The following is a 20,081-nucleotide window of genomic DNA, read 5'->3' on the forward strand; positions in this document are numbered from 1 at the left end:
AGAGAGAGAGAGGGGGGGGGATGAGATCAGTGAGAGTTTGGAAATAGAGATCAGTAGATAAAATAGACGCTTTATTATCTGAAATTATATTATTCTAATGATACCTTAGAAGTACATTTTAGACGGTTCAAATGCCCTTTAAAAAATCTTATTGCGAAATTGTACATGTATATAATCCACCCTCCGTACAGCACACGTGCGCTAGTGGGTGGTTGGCGGCTTCTCTGGTGTGGTTTGCTCCTTCTTTCCTATCGTCCTTATCTCTCCTCCTTCATTTTTGTATTTGTTACTCTCTTGTAACACCTCTAATCTTCGCCACTTATATGACCTTATTGTGCTGCAGCTGCCGTAAAACTCCTACTAAAACTAGTACCCATATTGTTTTATGGTCTCCAGTCATCATTTAGCTTTGAAGTATTGTCGTATGATCTGTTGTCATCTATCAGTATAATCAACGCAATATTTTCGCTCTTGGTCACCAGTGTGGCACATTATACGTAATAACTCACCCACCCCTACTTTGTGGGTGGTTGGCGGGTGCTCTGGTGTGGTTTACTTCTTCTTTCCTATCAAACATCAATCGTCCTTATCTCCCCTTTTTCTTTTTTAAAATGTTTTGCTACTCTCTTGTGACACCTCTAATCTTCTGGCGCTCATATTACCTTATGCAATTGCGAGCGCCGTAAAACCTCTACTAAAACAAAAAACACCTACTTTATAAATTATTATTCTCATTTCTCGAACTGGCGCGTGGGTAGGAGTTTGAAAAGTTGCCTCGCTTAAGAAGTACATGCATAAAACTATACTTGTAAATGAATGCAGGCTTCTCGGATCGCCCTTATTTCAATTCCCCGTGCGTAACACCAGCTGTGTATAGCAATACTACCTAGATGTAGACGTCGTCTGTGAACTGTGAAGCCCGAAGGAAAGTTGAATGTAACCCAAGGAGTTTTGAATCTCCTTGATGTAACCCCATCAACAGCAGCAGCTGCAGACGCGACCGCCTGTTGATATGCAGGGATTAAAATACCTAGGGAAGCTTTCTGTATCGACAAGTGCGCGAAACAGAATAGTTTTAGTAGAGGTTTTACGGCGTTCGCAACTACATAAGGTCATATGAGCGCCAGAAGATTAGAGGTTTTACAAGAGAGTAACAAACATAAAAAAGAAGGGGAGATAAGGAAGATAGGTGTTTGATAGGAAAGAAGAAGCAAACCACATCAGAGCACCCGCCAACCACCCTCAAATAGAATAGTAATATACTATGCTGGAAGACGGCGATTGTGATGGCTGGTATAGTCTTATGTATGATGAATTTGGTATTGAATGTTAAAGGCCGTACTTGGCTTTCAACCTTATGTAGTTGGTTAGCTTGTGTTCTAGTGTGGTTTGCTCTTTCTTTCCTTTCAAACATTTCTCTTTCTCTCCTTTCAAACACAATATTTATCGTTAGTATTTCTCCTCCTTCTTTTATCTGTATGATACTCTTTAGTAAGTCCATAAATCTCCGCCACCTATTTGACCTTATTGTGTTGCCGTGACGTTAAACTTCCGAAAGCTGAGCTGAAACAACACTGTTACTTATTCAAGAGGCGGTACTTCAGAATTTATTTATTATCTTTTACCCCTTGTGGATGTTTGGAGGACTCCTCTCCCCCCCCCCCCTCCCCCCCACACTGTTTCCTTCGGTGTTTCTGTCTGTCTTTCTTGCCTTTTTCCTGCACTAAATGGCCGTTATCGTTCCGATGTGTTTCTCATTACCCAAAAAAAAAAAGAATAATATTAATAGATAAATATAAATAAATATATAAATAAGTAAATAAATAAATAAATAAATACCAAATAAACCCCCCACATCTCCGATAGGATGAAGCCAAGTAGGCCGCCCAGCCCAAGGTTCAAGAACAGGCTCAGACAGGAGCCCATCTTGGAATATGGATCTGGGTCACCCACGCCGTCTCCCCTCATGATAGACAGCTGAGATAATGGTACTCACTAGATACCAAGTGAGCTGACTTCCCCTCTCTCTCTTTCTCTCCCTATGTCTCTCCCCCCCCCCCTCTCTCTCTCTCTCTCTCTCTCTCTCTCTCTCTCTCTCGTTCTCGCCCTTCCTCCCCCTCTCTCTGTTTGTCTCTGTCTCTCTATGTCTGTCTGTCTGTCTCTCTCTTTACAGGCTTGAGTCGTGTTTAGAAAAACTATTCCTACATTTCAATAATATCTTTTCTTATCGATTTTGGACCACCAAGGGATCTTTAACGTGCACAACTTTCACACGGGACGTCCGATATTTTTCGCCCTTGTCCGTGAAGGCTAGGTGTAGATCTTTCCTACCAGAAGATCAGGGGTTTGGCTGAAAGACAGCCGTAAGAAGGAGCCAAGGAGTAACAGTAGAAAGGCTGAAGAAAGAGTCAGGAGCCCAGACGGGACAAAGGGGATGGGGATAGAAAGTAGAAACGAAAGCAGACGACAGAACATTACATCTATTAGAGAGCAGGAAAGGAATTTTAAGGAAGAAACATTTTCTTCGCTTTCCGTATTCGAACCTGGGACCTATTGAATGAGAGGCGGGCGAACACCTTACCTCTTGGCCACGACACCCCCCCCCCCCCCCCTACCAAGCCTCAGTCTGCCCCTTGATTTAATTGTAATTGGTGTAATTGTATTGTCTCAAAAAGGTCGTATGACAGTGACCACCGGTCAGTGCAAGCACTGACTTATCTACATATAATTAAAGCTACTGTCTGCGACTTAATTAAATGGTAAATGGTGTTTGTCTCAAAAAGGTCGTATGACAGGGACCACCGGTCAGTCCACCCACGCACTGATTTATCTATGATTAAAGTCGCTGTCTGCCTCTTATTTAAATGGTAAATGGTGTTTGTCTCAAAAAGGTCGTATGGCAGTCACCACTTGGTCAGTCCACGCACTGATTTATCTATGATTAAAGTTAAAGTCACTGGTTCTTGAACTTAATGAAGCTGTAGCTCACTGACCATGACTTCCCGCGCACATCAGCGAACCGTCAGCGTGTGGCATCCTTCGTGCGATGACGTAAGCCGCGACAGGTTACACACGACCAATTATATTTTTTACAGAAGGTTTCCTTTTTAGCTTTTTAAAGACGTAGTGGCTACGTAATAATAATAATGAAAATAATAATAATGATGATGATAATAATAATGATAATAATAATACACTTAGCGTCAATAAAAACCAGACACATTTTAATTGCGTATTTCATGAAAAGTTGAAAACCCATTGAGCTGAAATTTTCCACATGTGATTGTGAACACTTGACGCTCCTGATCAGCCTGCATTTATGATCAGGTGCCCAGTTAATAAAGCTCAGGTCTTGTTTTGTTAAAAACCGTGTTTTGTCATTTTTCTCGAACGTTTTTTGGGTTTTTTATTTTATTTTATGGGTTTAACACATCTTTTATCTGTAGCCAAGAATAAAACGTTAAAAGTTTCATTTCAAAACATCTAAATCTAAAGATACAGCATTCCGCGTTTAACGAACGAAGAGCGCAATCAGGCAGTTGGTATGCTGAGGGCCAATACGCCAGTAGCGAATGTTGCAAGGACCTTCAATGTGACAAGAGACACGATATATCGACTAATGAATCGTTTGCAGACGGCTGGATCCGTGCAGGATGGTCCCCGGACGGGTCGTCCTAGAGCTACAACACCAGCCCATGACCGGTACATTCGGGTCTTGCACCTACCAAGACAGCCAGGGAGTAGAAGAGACGGAGAACCATAAGTGTCCCGACTGTGCCCCGACGCCTTAGACCTCAGCCGGTCACGTTGGATCAGCTACGTACAGCACTTACAAACATAATTATGGAACAACATTCCACAGCATCCCATACAAAGACTTGTGCGAAGCATGCGCAGAGGTGCACAGAAGTCGCCAATGCCCACGGCAGTTATACGCTGTATTAACTGTGACTTCTCATTTTAGGGCCTACAATTAAAAGATCAAATTTCAGGAAATAAAGTTCATTAAAAAAAATTGTTCTTTGTGTAATTGATTTGTAAAATGTTCAAACTTTCCTTATAGAGAGATTGTTTCTATTTAAAATCAGTCTTTCAATACAAAAAACACTAAAAAAAAGGGGTGTCTGGTTTTTTTTTTAACGCCAAGTATATTAATATAATAATAATATTAATAATAATAGTGATACAAATATTAGTAATAATAATAATAATAGTAATATGATGATTATGACAATAATAATAGTAATATGAGTGATAAGCAGCAGGTCTTATAAGAGGTGATGTTGCCTCACATTTCGAACCATGTTACTCAATTAATTGAAAACATGAATTTGGTGAGTGTTGGCGTGTGCTCTGGTGTGGTTTAAATTGCTCCTCCCCTCCTGTCTCGCGTCTATCGTCGTTATCTCCCCTCCTCCTTTTCGTTGTACTGTATGTTGCTTTCTAGTAACAGTTCGTGGATAATATTATTGATTTGCATGTCACAACTGCTCTTGTAACACCTCTAATCTTCGGCTCGTATTTATGTGACGTAATTGTGTTGCAGGTTCCTTAAAGCGCGTACACCCGCCGGGGCAGTGCCACTGACTGTAGTGTCTTTAGGCCATTCCCAAAGGGGGGACATTTCTCGTTCAAGCATAGTAGAATTGTAAATGGGCTGACTCATGTCACGCTCATAACTTACTGTGCCTGATCTACAACAGGGAACTGCTGCTTTTTCTTTCCTGATCCTTACTATTGTCATTTTCCCCTACTTGTTTTGTACGTTTGTCACTCTCTTGTGACCTGCTATTTTGGGGTGCCTTGATAGTCGGAGCAGACCTTGTGCTGTTGAAGCTAGAGAGGTGAGCAGTCTAAGTCTGATTCCCTGTAGAGACTTCTCTGTTGACACCCACCCCTTGGCGCTCATATGACCTTATGCAGTTGCGAGCGCCGTAAAACCCTCTACTATATAAAAAAAAAAGGAAAAAAAAAGCGCGCGCGTACTTACTAAAACAAACATGAATTTGTATACGTGTTTCATTGTAGCCTGTGCATGCTGTTTGCCTGTAGTTTTAATTTCAAATTTCAAATAAAGAAAACCGTACTGGTTTGTGGGACAATGCTAATTGTAGAGGGACTTAATAAGGTAAAATCTGGAAGAATGTTGTAGAAATGGATCATCTCAAGAGTATTGCACCTGCTGACGTTTGGGGCAAACAACCTTCTTGGGAGATAGATAGATATATAGATAGTAAATAGGCAGGCAGGCAGGCAGGCAGGCAGGCAGGCAGGCAGGCAGGCAGGCAGGCAGGCAGGCAGGCAGGCAGGCAGGCAGGCAGACAGACAGGCAGGCAGGCAGGCAGGCAGGCAGGCAGGCAGGCAGGCAGGGAGGGAGAGAGAGAGGGAGAGGGAGAGAGAGAGAGAGAGAGAGAGTGTATACTTCCCGCAACTCATCTGAAAAAAAAAGAAGATATTTCATCAAAAGTCTTCAAATGTCATCCGTTGTAAGATTATTGTGCCCACCAGGCCGTGACCTTTAGCCTCTAGTTGCGTGACCCCTGATTCCTACCCTAGTCTGACCGGTGATGACCCGTGATAGTGGCCGCACGCTTAATGTATGTAACAGCTGTCCGCGCGCCCTACGACGACCTTGCCAGAGGGATCAGTGATTTCAGTGACGTTATGTCTCTGGTCAGTGAACGTGCTAATCAGGACAGTTCTCAAGGCCAAGATTACCAATATTTTAACCCTGTTCGTACGTCGTGTTTTACTATCGTATCCCTACGACGTGGGGAACTCTGTGCCACCACTTAACCCTATCGGCACGTCGTGCTTTACTATCGTATCCATGCGACGTGAGGAACTCTGCCGCCACTTTCCAAAAAGGAAATTTACTCGTTAATCCGATCCGTACGCTTTGCATAGCAGTCTGTTAAAATGATTTATTTTTTTTTTAGAAATACTGAAAGTTTCGAAGAGATCTTCGTACTAGAAGTACTCTAAAATGTGAAGAATTCAAGGGCGTATGGACAGGGTTAATCTTAGGTGTAGCGGCGAGGCGCTTCGTTGTCGCTCGCATGAGATTCAGAGTTTGATTTACGATGGGGGTGAAAGTTTTATGGAGTATCTAGATCTAGTTCTTTTTGCTGGGATGTTGTATATCTCTCCGCCCTGGTTGGTACTGAAAGACAGGGTTGGAAGCCTGCCTCCTAAATGATCTAAATTGTGTCTTTGTGTAAAATGCAAAAAAAAAAAAAAAAAAAAGGCCTAAAGGAGGGTGGATGATTCATTGTCCGCTCCGTTTTCTCTTTTTCTGATTTTTGTTTTGTTTTTTGGTAGTATATTGGGCTTAACTCTTAATGCTTCGCACCGACATGATTTTAACCGAGGCAGATTAATAATTAATAACATTTGTGTGGTGCTAATCCTGCTCAGCAGCAAGCTCTATGCACTTTACCATCTATACTATTACCCCAGCAGACCTGATAGAGTGGGTGGTTGGCGGGTGCCCTGGTGTGGTTTGCTTCTTTTTTCCTATCGAACATCTATCGTCCTTGTCTCTCTTCCTCCTTTTCGTGACACCTCTAATCTTCGGCACTTATATGACCGTATTGTGTTGCAAATGCCGTAAAACACTTACTAAAACTAAAAAGACCTGATAGCATTCCGAAAGAATGTCTACTTCATGGGAAGCATGCCGTGCAAGCTGCCATTTTGCAGGCACTAAAACACTTGCCATGCTTGCAAGAGAAGTTAAGAAAAGATTAGAAGTCTGTCTGCAGTCTAGCTGTCTGTCTGTATGTCTAGCTGTCTGTCTAGCTGTCTGTCTGTCTGTCTGTATGTCTAGCTGTCTGTCTATCTGTCTGTCAGCCTGTCTGCCTGTCTGTCTGTCTGGCTGGATGTCTGTCTAGCTGTCTGTCTTCACCTGCTGGTGATTGGAAGGCAAATTATGTACTTTACTCACTAAATGACCGTTGCACTGATTTGCCCTCTTTGTACTGAATAAACAATCATCATAATCTTTTATTTGAGTGTGTGACTGAATAAAGAGAATGAACGATAACTGCTGTGGCAATGTGCCTCTCTTGACCTCAAACGTGGTCTCTGTTTTTTATTTAAAAATTTTTTTTTAAAATTTGGGAAAGGGTGGGGGGTGGGGGGTGGGGGGGGGGTTGCCTCTAGTCCTTTCTCCTATGTTGTTTCTGACTAACCATCTTGTTCCCCCCCCCCCCCCAATATTAAATGACTTATTGTGTAAATATGTTTCTCTTTACTTAATAGATGTAGTGTATAATTGTGCGAGTGTCTCTCTATGTGTGTGTGTGGGGGGGGGGGGGGGGGTGCATGTGTGTGCACTCACGTGCGTGCGCCCATGTGTGTGTGTGCATATATGTTTGCGTGTGTGTGCTATCTTTAAACTGTACTCCTCTCTCTTTTCTCTCTCTCTCTCACACTCTCTTTCTCTCTCACTCACTCTCTTTCTCTCTCTCTCTCTCTCTCTCTCTCTCACACACACACTCTCTTTCTCTCTCTTTCTGCTTCTGAAAGTGCTTCTCTTATCCATACTCCTTCCCTCTCTCTCTCTCTCTCTCTCTCTCTCTCTCTCTCTCTCTCTCTCTCTCTCTCTCTCTCTCTCTCCTCTCTCTCTTTCCTCTCTTTCTGCATTTTAGCGTTCTTCTCTTAACCATACTCCTCTCTCTCTCTCTCTCTCTCTCTCTCTCTCTCTCTCTCTCTCTCTCTCTCTCTCTCTCTCTCTCTCTCTGTATATTTAAAGCGCTTCTGTTAACCATACTCCTCTCCTCTCTATCTCTCTCTCTCTCTCTTTATATAAATATATATTTATATCTCCCTGCTTTTTTAAAGCGCTTCTCATAACCACACTCCGTCCCTCTCCCTCTGGGCAGGTGATCAAAAAGTGGAAGGCGGCCGGCATCCCGGTGATGAGTCGGTGCTGGGAGAGCTCGCCCCACGTCAGCCACTTCCACCGGCACCCTGACGAGTATGTGGAGGCCGTGCTGGGCTTCCTGGACAGCATCCGACTGTCGCAGCCCGAGCAGAAGGACAGCAAGATCCCGGAGGAGGGGAAGACCAAGGCCAAAGAAGAGATCCAGCAGAGGATTTGATTTATTCATCATTTATTGTTATGTCTGTGTGTGGGGGGAGGGAAAGGGGGAGAGGGAGAGAAGGATGGGGGAGGGGGGGTGGGGTGGAGTTAATGAGTAGCTTGAGTTTGAGAAGAGAAATTTTGTTCTCCTCACCCTGTGCCCCCCACCTCTCTTTTTAAGCCTGAAAATGTTTAGGGGTTAATGGATGGAGCTTGAAGAGTGTGTGTGTGTGTGCGCAATATGATTATATTATTTAAGTTTGTGTGAGGGGTGAGGTGTTTCTTCACCTCACTGTGTGGGGCTTGCCCATATGTATGCAGACACGCTCACACACGCACACACACACACACACACACACACACACACACACACACACACACACACACACACACACACACACACACACACACACACTCATGTACACTTGCAGAGAGAGAGAGAAAGAGAAAATGAGAGAGACTATTGCAACATTTTCATTTGAGCAAGAGCAGAATGGCATTGACATAAATACTGGATGATACATTAGACTGATATTCTTTTCGGAATATGTATGCACTTTTTTTTTTTTCATAGTTTTTTTTTCTGGAGGTTAAGTGACGTAGTGAGATGTTTGCATTTTTTTTCTTCTTACAAGAAGCAAAATTTTCTCACTCCTTCATCGTCATTAGGGTAAAGCTAAGTTTAGAGAAATTCGCTATGGATAATTTTGGCTGAACTGAGCATTTTGTTTCACATATGCTGTGTCAAGCATATTTTCTATCAGGCGTTACGTGTATTTCTTTTACGCCATCCGTGGTGCAATGATTGTTGTTTTATCGCTTTCTTTTGCGTGTGAGTTTGTGAAATCGAGTGCCAGAAGTGTGTTTCTATAGGACGTCTTTTGCCAAATATAATGAAGCTAGAACTGCTTAGCGTGGCAATGGATTTTACTTGTTCCAGGTTGCTGATGGAAGGGATGTTTTTTTTTTTCTCTCCGCACTTATTTTAAAAAAAAACTTCTCTAACAAAGCATTCAACATTCTTTCAAATTTTTAGCTGTCATTTTATTGTGGAACAAATTTTGACCCTCTGCCCTGAAAAATGGTCTTCAGTGTCGTCACGTTTCCAGAAAAATGAACTTGTTTAGTTCTTTACCTTTTCAAGTGAATGCTTTTGAAATGAAGTGATACGAGTTTGGATATTATATCTGGGAAGAATGGTTCCCCCAATCCCCCCATGTTATTAATGGTTTTGCCAAATGTGGGAGGGCATCAGATATTATGACACATATTGTGTCTACACTACTTTAACTCTTTGTCTCCGGCAAGCGCTCACAGCGGCTCATGGTCAGAACAGCTGTGCCGGTGAGTTGCTGGCAGCGGCTCGGCACATTCCTTTACGATAACTTCGACATCAAATTACTTTTCAGAAATTGCCGAAAACAGGTCTCTTTTATCGGCACTTCATTCATTCGATGAAGAACTATTAAAATAGGTTCACTTATATTGATTTAATGATCAATTTAATGATGTTTTTGTCATTTTTCGATTTAGTACCAAAAAAGGGCCCTGGCATAGTGGGTTTATCCCCCTCAGAGATGAAGAGTTTAGCCCGTGTTTATTGCTGGCTATTGTTTTTAGCTTCTGGCATCGTTGCTTTGGTTACGGTGCCCTTACTTAATGTGGACAAAATGTGTGTGCTCCAGATTTATATATTTTGTCGTCCCAGTACGTTATGTTTCATCCAATAACAATGTTTTTAGAAGAGAGTGTGGGAGAATTATGAAGTTGTTATTTATTGGTGCTGGTTCATGTGTTGTTGCTGTTGTGCTGCTATTGGTAGAGTTTGTGTGGGTGTGTGTGTGTGAGTGAGTGTGTGTGTGTGTGTGTTTGTGTGTGTTGATATGTCTGAGTGTGTGTGAGTGGGTGTTCTGTCATGGGTAGGGTTTGTGTATCTCATGTATCTATCACTTCTTTGTGTGGGTGTGTATGTGTGCCAGTGTCTGTGAGTGTGTGCATCTCTGTGTGTCTATATATAGGTGTGTGTGTGTGCGTGCGTGCATGTGTGTGTGTGTGTGTGTGTGTGTGTGTGTGTTTGTGTGTGTGAATGATTCTAAGCTTGAGCTCAGGGAATAAGGACTACGGCCCAGTTCATCAATCCATGACTATTGTCACCATGTTACTGGTTTCAGAGTCCGAGGACTGTGTCTGTCATGTGTTGTCGGTGATGTAATGAACACTCTGATTGTGATGTTTGTATTGTGTGAATTTGTCAGCAAGCTGTTCAACTAGTTTAAGCCCTGCAAGAAAGCAACATTTTTCAGGAGAGAGAAAACATTTTAAGAAAAAAGACCCAAAAAAACTTTCATCTAGATCTAATCTATATTATTATATCTTTTCCCACTTTTTTCAACATTTCAAGTTTTAGTTTCGAAACAATATTTCTCTTAGCAGGTGTGGGAGGTTGGCGGATGCTATGGTGTGGTCTGCTCCTTTTTTTCTATCAAACATCTATCGTCCTGATCTCTCCTCCCTTTTTTATGTTTGTTACTCTCTTGTAACACCTCTAGTCTTCGGCACTTATATGACCTTATTGTGTTACAAGTGCAGTAAAACTCTTACTGAAACTAAACTCTAGCAGGTGCAACCAATACCAAAGTTAAAGAAACTATTATGAAGAAATTTGTAAAAATTTTAGGCTTATTACATTTGAACAGCTGGCTGATGAATAACATTTCCCCTCCCAGAACTGTGGAGGTTTTTAATGTCGGATGAAGAGTCTGACCCCAGAGTCTCTGGTGCATCTGGTAAACTTTTTTGATGTTGAGCACAAGAGATATATGTGAGGCATGCTGACAAAACGAGTTACTTCTCGGATTCGAGTCCTATGGAAATAGATACATCACGCTTATAGGTGAAGTTTTGACAATTTTAAGTATGAATTACTAAAAGGCATGTTATACTTAAAGAATAAGGCATCTGTAGAAAATCTACGAATTTGACGCAAGTTTTGATTTTTGGCCAACTGCTCTATTTGTGGATTGCGTGAAGTAACTCATTTTGTCAGCACGCCTCACTTATATATATATATATACATTATAAATATGAGTTCAATTCTTGTTAGAGGGAATTATTTTAATGAGTTTTCCCATTGTACTGCTGTATCCCACTGTGTGTGGAATGGGCCAGGCAGGCAGAGTAGAAGCCGCCCACCTCTCTCTTAAATAATCAAAATTGTGTTGATGGTAGCAGGAAATGTTCAATCAGTATGCGCTCATTCAGAGATGGTTGAATTAGTGAAGTTCATATTACCATTTCATTTTTTCTATGGTTTTTACAATCTTTACTTTTGTGATGAGAATAAAATAATCATGACAAAAGATATGGAGCTATCTACAGGTATAATATGGGAAGTGAAGCGTGTATTTTTTTCCCCAAAAAAGTTTTGGCTCTTGGGTGGAGTGTGTAGCTTCTGCCCCTTGTCACAGAATTTAGGTTGTTGGAGGGCAGCACTAATTGGTCGTAGGAATTTTTTTTTTTCCGTCAATTGTTTTTGTCTGTTGGTCTTACTTTTTGCCCCTAGTCTAACGGATGGTTATTGGGCCATTGTGGTTTTTATTTTAATTCAAACAAACAAACAGACAATCAAACAAACGGAATTGAATATTTCCATCATACAGTGCATGGTAATGGTGACTGCAGGTTCTTACACTGTCTGCATTGGATAAAATGTGTTGAAATAGCTTGACAGATGTGATAAACAAGATGAATATAATTGATCCTTTGTCTGCGGTTTTATCTTTATAAGATTTAAAAACTTTCTTGTTATATAAATTAAAGTTGAATGTTATTCGGTCTTTGACTGTTGATTGAGTTAAAATGTTGAAAGATTGTAAATGTTGAAACATGGTTTTCTTGAGCATTTTTGACTGTTCTCTTCCGTTGCTGCTGTTGCTATTGGTTTTCATGTTAGCTGCTTGTTCACTACGAATGTAAAGAAGCCGTGGGTTGGGATTTTGTCGTTATGGTTTTTAAAAGAATATTTTGTTCCCGCAATTTGTCACTTTTTTTTTGTTGTATTTTGATTGGCTTCACAGGGAAAACTCACATTGCTTCTTATGTGAAGGCCTTGGTGTGTTTTATGTTGTGGGTGTACTGAACATGTCAAAGATGTGATGTGTCTGTGATTTGTCTGCATGCTTTTGTTGGACTCTTGTTTTGTTAACAGCAGATTATTATTTTCTTAATCAGTTCTGCTCTTGATTGTGGTACGTGTATAATTGACCTAATTTTGAGGAGACACAGACACCAGGGATAATGTGCAGAAACTATCTCCTCGTTGTCGCAGGAGAAAATACGGAACTGTTTGGTCTTGCTTTACAGAGCAAGTGGGAAAATATTGGAGTTATTAATATTCTATTTTGACAACAATAATATGGTCGCTTTTTAGGACAGCGGGCTAACCCAGATTTCAGGGATTTCCAGAAATCTTGACCTTCACCAAAAGTGGGCATTGCCCTACCCATAGGAGAAGTTTGGTCTCGTTGGTGTGTATATTTGTTCGGTTATAGAGAAAACCCTCGTTGCCTTTTAGAGAAACTGAACAAGGGTTCAAAAACTTTACTTTCGATTTTCTCAAAACAACATTTTTCGGGATAGCCCACTTGTCCTTAAAAGCGACCAAATGTGATGCTCCTGTACGCACATCAAGCCGCGAGTGTTGTATTCTGGGTACATTGCTGGAATCGTTTCTTGTTGTACATGAAGAAAACTTGCACTAGCTGCTCACAACTCCCATCTTCAAATTTTTCGACCAATCACAGCGGACGGGAATCATTGTAACGCTTTCCATGGTGCAACAGACGGCAGGAACTGGAGGTATAGGGACCAGGACGACCACCTAAAGAGAGTAACTGACTGACACCGACTTCACAAATCTTCTTCATCAAGTGCCAGATTTGAAACAAACATCAACAAATCATGGTTGGTGTGCGCTTGGATGGTTTAAAAATACGGTATAACACGGATAAGTTGAATACAGAAGACTCGAATCACCTACCTGACGAACTGTGCCTGTGGTCTGGTTTTTTTTTTTTCTTCTTTATCTTTGTAAGATATCCATCAAACTAACGAGGCCGGTCTCGACGAATTCGAGCTATCCGTGTTACACTGTATATATATTTTTTATCCTGGTCGTTTTCTGTCACTCATCTGTTCAAGTGTCCTGAAAAATGGTTGATTTAACTTAAAAAAAGAGTAGGTCAATCTGGGAATCTTGTTTATCAGTCACATTCTTTTACAGCATGTTGTGAAAACGTTGTAACCATATTTTCTAGAAACAAAGTTTTCATACTCTGACTGAAAGATTTTTGTATTGTCAAGAAAATTATTTGCTACAAAAGATTTTTCTCTGAAATGCACATTTTTATTTTCAGGGTTTTTGTGCTACTTCATTAATTTTTTTGCTGTTTTATTTTAAAATTATCATTCCAATCAAACTTAACCAAAGAATAATATATTAAAGGTATTAAATCATAAATCAAATTGTCATTATTGGAAGGATTTACTTTTTACAGCTCAAAGTATGCTGGTGCATTTTCAGGGATACAGTGCTAAACAGTTTTCTTTATGTTCAGTTCTTTATGGTTTTCTGTATATTATATTATATTCATATATTGGGTACATTTGTTGGTGGTTGAATGGTGTTACTGGTAGATCCTACTTTTTTTCTTTCTCTCTGTTGTTTCTTTCTTTTTTGTGTTTCTCTCTGTTGTTTCTTTCTTTTTTTCTTTCTCTCTGTTGTTTCTTTCTTTTTTTCTTTCTCTCTGTTGTTTCTTTCTTTTTTTCTTTCTTTCTTTTTTTCTTTCTTTCTGTTGTTTCTTTCTGTCTTTTTGTCTTTTTCCCAGCAGTAAATGACTGTCATCCTGTGGATGTACTTCTCTATACTCAAACAAATAAATTGGTGCATTATTAATTAGTTAGCTCCGTTGTTTTCCTGCTGAGTCAAGCTGAGTGTGTGGATGGGTCTGGTTCACATCCCCCTAAAGAACTTTCTCAAACTTGAGGAGTTCCTGTGGCTCTGCATTCTCTCGGCCGAGTCATATCAGGGCAGGACATTAAATCGGAACATTTCTAAGTTACTGGTAGCTTGATTATGTTGAAGAGGCATTACACTCGGTAGCTGCAATACTTTCATTATATTACTATACATACATATTCTCGTGGTCTTACTTGCCTGTTGGGCTGTCTCGACTACTGGTGCTATGGTTCGGCTCTTTACCTGGCACACAAAGGACACAAGTTCAATTACCTGGTGTCGATGATGGCCTAAAAATGTTTACTATAAGCTCTATAAATGTTTGCAATAAGTTACGTGTATTACTACTACAATGTCTGCCACTGTATGAAGTTCTTTTGTTTGTTCTTTTAGAGCTTTTTAAAAATTTGATTTGATTTTTTTTGGGTAAACTTTGAAGCAAAGCTCTACTGCCCTTCTCAGTAATCAAGTTATGTGCTTTTAGGCATTAAGTAAGAAGTAGATAGTTTGACAAGAGCTTTTCTGTCCTTATGTATACTGTGGCACTTTGAAATAACATTTAAGTATTTGTATTCTGGAGTAGACAACTGCTCATCTCAAGTGTAACTCTATTGTCTGAGCAATTTTCTTACGCTTCGAGAAAACTTTAGAAAAAAGCAAAAAAATTCTAAGTGAGTCAACTTTACAACTGGAGCCTTAAAGACAATTAATTTCCCAATAATTTCAGTTTTAAGTTCTCAAAACAGAATCCTGCTGTACTGGGGATACAGTACAAGCAACAGGCATTTCGCTACCTCAGAATTACAAAGTTCTATCCGACTTTTTTGGTCCGTTTTGAGTTACTAAGACCATGAGGTCAGAAAACAAATGTTTTGTCTATCTGCTCTATCAAAATTGTTAGATTATTCAGGGTTGTTATCAAGATATTCCAAGAATTGCATTCGAAAAAGCTTGTCAGAATGTGATACTCAAAATCTTTTACGTCAAATTTCTCAGTACTAGGTGCTGAGCAGATAGAACTTTGTAATTCTAGGGTAGTAAGTAATTTTTTTCACCGTACCAAGAACTAGAAACTAGAACTTGAAGAGGATGACTGAACTGTGTTATGACCATGACACTGTTTGCCACAAGGAATTCATCTATATCTCGTAAGCCTAGCATGTCAAAAGTGACTATTTTTTGTCTTGTGTCCCATCTGTCAACAGTCTCAGTCGAGGTCACAGTAACATCATAATAATAGACCTGTTCACTCCAGTGTGGGTTTTTTTTCTCCATTCTCTCAGCAGATATAAGGTATCTAACGATACTTTTATACTTTTAATAGTGCATGCTGACTTCAGACTTATTGGGGACACACGAATTGACCTTGGCAATAGTTTTAGAACAGAACAATTAAAGCGTTGACCTATTTCATCCAGTTGCAGGGTTAGAGCATAACAGTACACAATCGATACCTCCGCATATGTTCAGGAGAATGGAATGCTATATTATAATCATACTGGAAATATTTTTTATATGATTATTGATTTGCCAAAATATGTAAAAAGAAATGTTAGATTATAGTGGTGTTAAGGTGAACACATAACAGATTTTTATTAAACTGACTGTGGAGAAGTGCAAGGGCGGGAATGTTGCGTGGACATAACTACCCTGTCATTGTTTCACTGCATTATTATAAAAGCGGATGATTACGGCGTAAAATATCACATATTTTTGTCTCATATTTTTTTAATGAAAATTTTGTAACGATCAAGCAATGTTTTATAGAGGAATTTATAATGGAATCTATGAACATACACTTATTATGTTTTTGGGGTAAGGTGCCATACTTATGCGAGAATATGATCCTTTGTTGTTGCTTTTCGCTATCTTTTTTTCTTTACAATTGTTGATTTATTTCGCCGTTTGTTTTGCTACCTTGTGCAATCAGTAATCCAACTCCAATTTGAAAAGGGGAAAAAGTAGGTGGTCCTCTGATGACTTGTGATTTTTTCTCCTGAGTGCAGCAGTAGGTAGCGCGTCAGTCTCATATTCTCCCGTCTGGAAAGTTTAGTTTCTTTTTCTGTCGATCTGTCTGATGGAAGTGTATTTTGTGTAAGACTAAAGTTCATTGAGTTGAATCTTAAAGACTTTATCTGTCCTGTTTATTTATGCATTTATGCGTACTACGACAAAAGATAAGTGTATTCAGTACATTCTATTTAGGCTAATTTGGATACAGTACGTTATTGTGGGTGAAGAGAGACTAATGTGTTCTTCCTCATTATTATTGCTATTATTATTATTGTTATTATTATTATGGGTTATTATATAACATTATTATTATTATGGTTTATTATATACCATTATTTGTTATTATTATTATGGATTATTATATAGCATTTATTTTTTATTATTATTATGGATTATTATATAGCATTTATTAATTATTATTATTATTATTATTATTATTATTATTATTGATCTAAATTTCCTCGATAGGGATGTAACAAAAAACACCTACATTAGAAAAAAATAAGACTCAAGACCATTATAATTATTTGAAAATATAATATATATATTATGAGAACGGTACTTTTTTTGTGGGTGACGAGAGAAGAGTGTGTTCTTCCCTGGCATCGTTTTTTTGTACGTTGTCAGGTGGTGTTCTTTTAGCCTTGATGATCCCTGTGCTCCTCTTTGATGATGACTCTGCTAGCCTTGTATGTCCACTCACTGCTGCTTCCTGCCTGTCTTGTTGAAGGAGTGAGTGATGATCGCGCCAACAGGCAGCCTTCTGTGCTCCTCTTACTCTTAATTTGTTCTTGTTGTCATTGCGACCTAGCTGCCTTCTCACTACCTTAACGTTACGCATTGACATTATGAGTTGGGAACTGTTGGTTTTTTTGCTGTGTTGCTGTTCACTTATCGTCAAACGTTATGCTTATTAAATGAATTGAAACTTTTTTTGGCTTTCTTTTACTGTCAAACGTTGTCTTTATTATTAAATGAGTTGAAACTTTCTTTTTCCCTTCACTTACTGTCAAACGTTATGCTTATTATTAAATGAATTGAAACTTTTTTTTTTTGTCGTTCACTTGTTGTCAAACGTTACTAAACGCATAAGGTGAAACCTTAGTTTTTAAATTTTTTGTTGCTGTTCATTTATCGTTAAACAGTACGACTATATATATATATGTAAGAGTTGAAAACTTTGTTTGGTTTACTTTTTGTTGCTGTTCACTATTGTCAAATGTTACTTTTATGATTTGAAACTTTTATTTATTTATATTTTTTTCTGTTCTTTTATCATGAAACTTTATGCATATATGAGTTGAAGTTAAAACCTCTGGTTTTTTGGTGCTTTTTGGTGGGGGTTTTTTTGGTCACTGTTCACTTATCTTTAAATGTTACACATGAGTTGAAACTTAAAAGAATTAATTTTTTTTTTGTAGCTCACTTATTGTCAAACAATATACTTATGTCTAGGACCTTTTGGTATCTCCTGTAATTTTCTTAAAATTTCTGTGGGCTGCCTTCCTTTTACTCTAATGCGTTGGTGATTGGCGGTTGGCGATGCTCTTGTGTGGTTTTCTTCTTCTTTCCTATCAAAAATCTATTGTCCTTGTCTCTCCTCCTTCTTTTTTGTGTTTGTTACTCTTTTGTAACACCTCTAATCTTCAGCGCTTATATGACTTTATTGTGTTGCAAGTACTGTAAAACACTTACTAAAATTAAAACTTACTCTAATTCTAATGCTGTGTTTGCCGTCGTGAGTGGTTTCACCTACAAGTGGATGATTGTGGTCATTTTGGTGTGTGGTGGTGACCACCAGAGTAGTTTCAGCTGTTACTATGTGATGTGTGCACACGCAGTTGTAATTCTATGCCTTGCTTGCAAATACATCATGTAGGTAGGCGGGACGAAATTCTAGCCTCTTACTTAACCATATCCGTACTTTGTGTTTTACTATCGTATCCATACGACGTGGGGGACTCTGTGCCACCACTTAACCCTATCCGTACGTCATGTTTTACTCTCGTATCCATACAACGTGGGGAACTCTGTGCCACCACTTTCCAAAGAGGAAATTTACTGGTTAATCCGATCCGTACGCTTTGCATCTATAGCAGTCTGTCAAAATGATTTTTTGAGAAATACAGAAAGTTTCAAAAAGATCTTCGTACTAGAAGTATTCTAAAATGTGAAGAATACAACCACAGGGGTACAAAATGACCCCAGGGCGTATGGATTGGGTTAAATGTGGCTGAAGTGGACACTGGCTTTTAAAGAGGTTGACAAGCACTTCTCTAACAATAGGCGTAAGAGAACCACTGTTAGGAGTTATTTCTCAGGCTGCCCTTTTGTTATTTTGGCTAGGCTTTTACTAGAGCATCCTTCTCTCTAAGTTCCATCAGACACTTGACACGGATAGGTTGGTGGTGTTTCTGGAAGGTCCGTGGGTGGTTGGCGGGTGCTCTGGTGTGGTTTGCTTCTTTTTTCCAATCAAACATCTATCGTCCTTATCTTCCCTTCTTCTTTTTTTATGTTTGTTACTCTCTTGTAACACCTCTAATCTTCTGGCGCTCATATGACCTTATGCAGTTGCGAGCGCCATTAAACCTCTACTAAAACTAAACTAACGGTCATACTTCTTTTGTTGCGCTCTGCCCATCTTGCTTTATCCCCCTGCACCCACTGGCTGTTATTCCAGTACTGTTGATGTGTTTCTCTTTACTCAGACTAAGCAAGCTCAAACACCTGGTGTTTTACTTTCCCATCGGTGTACTTGTATGAGAGCACGCTATCTACTTGTATGGGCGTTTTTGTTTCTATGTACCTGTTAACCCACTATTTACCCAAACAAAACATAGGTCCTCCAGGTTTTTGTATATATCTCTATGTACGTCTTTACCCAAACAAAACTTAGGTCCTCATGTTCTTGTATCTGCCTCTTTACCCAAACAAAACATAGGTCTTCTCGGTTTTTGCATCGATGTGCTTCTTTACTCAAACAAACATATGTTCTTGCATGGAACAGTTTAATACCAATTCAGTGGAGTGTGCTTAAACCGAACAGCGTTAATCCAAAAACAGCAGTGCACCAAAAGAAAATGTAATCCCCAATTTTGGGGGGGTTCTATTTGGGATCAAGACGTCACAGGGTCATTTCGTCACACCCCAAATCCAGAAGGATTTCGTCACACGCTTACAAACATCAATATAATATATATATATGGCATAGGCCCTGACCCTTATCAATTGAAAATTTCAGCATTCCTAATATGGAAAATGCATTATGGCGGGTTACTTCCATGGAAACGCTTCCTTTCTTGAGCTATAACAATTTTTGAGAGATAAGGAAAGTCATTTCGTCACACATAATTGATTAGGATTTGACGCAATGACCGTGTGATGAAATGACCGGTTCCCCTTTTCTCAACTGTAAACTCGGCTAAATGGAAGAACATCTGGAGGTTTGGCAGATTTCAGTTTGAGCAGACTGTTTTGCAAAGAATACTTTACTTTTTTTTCCTCCGATCCAGTGGTTATCCGAGTTCTAGCTGTTTTAGGCTCTCGATATATGGCAAAGAATTTACAGGTTTTTATTAGGTGTGTTTTGTCGCTGTGTAGAGTATTTTTGATATCTGGGGAGGCAGGTAGGTAGGTGCTATTCAGGTCGCTATAAGTGCAGGGCAGGTAAAGAGGTAGAGTGATAGGCCTACTGTTTCATCCTGGCAGTCACACAACAGGCAGTCGGGTGGGTGTCCTTGTGGATGCTATTTAGGTAGGATGAATTGTGTTCGAAGGTCAAAAATAATTTTTGCAAGAAATAAACAAACTAGTCTAATGAACGGAATACGTAACTTGTCAGTGTGAGTACATGTGTGTATTTTTGTGAGTGACATAATTATATATATATATTTGTAACTTTCAAAATGTCTCAGTTTCTTCACATTATACTATGTATTATGTGTATCATGTATTTTTTTTTCTTTT

At 39.5% G+C, this 20,081-nt stretch overlaps 1 protein-coding gene across 1 annotated transcript in view; it reads left to right on the forward strand.

Moving 5' to 3' along the window:
* LOC101845284 (transmembrane protein 53-B) overlaps window positions 1-11,842 on the forward strand; it is a 44,128-nt gene extending 32,286 nt beyond the window's left edge. Inside the window, exon 5 of the mRNA XM_005111385.3 lies at window positions 7,887-11,842. Within this exon, the coding sequence (XP_005111442.1) occupies window positions 7,887-8,105 (219 nt within the window). The 3' untranslated portion in view covers window positions 8,106-11,842. The remainder of the gene's footprint in view (window positions 1-7,886) is intronic.
* Window positions 11,843-20,081: the final 8,239 nt, after the last annotated feature.

This window comes from Aplysia californica, unplaced genomic scaffold (genome assembly GCF_000002075.1).
Source record: "Aplysia californica isolate F4 #8 unplaced genomic scaffold, AplCal3.0 scaffold01052, whole genome shotgun sequence".
NCBI lineage: Eukaryota > Metazoa > Mollusca > Gastropoda > Aplysiida > Aplysiidae > Aplysia > Aplysia californica.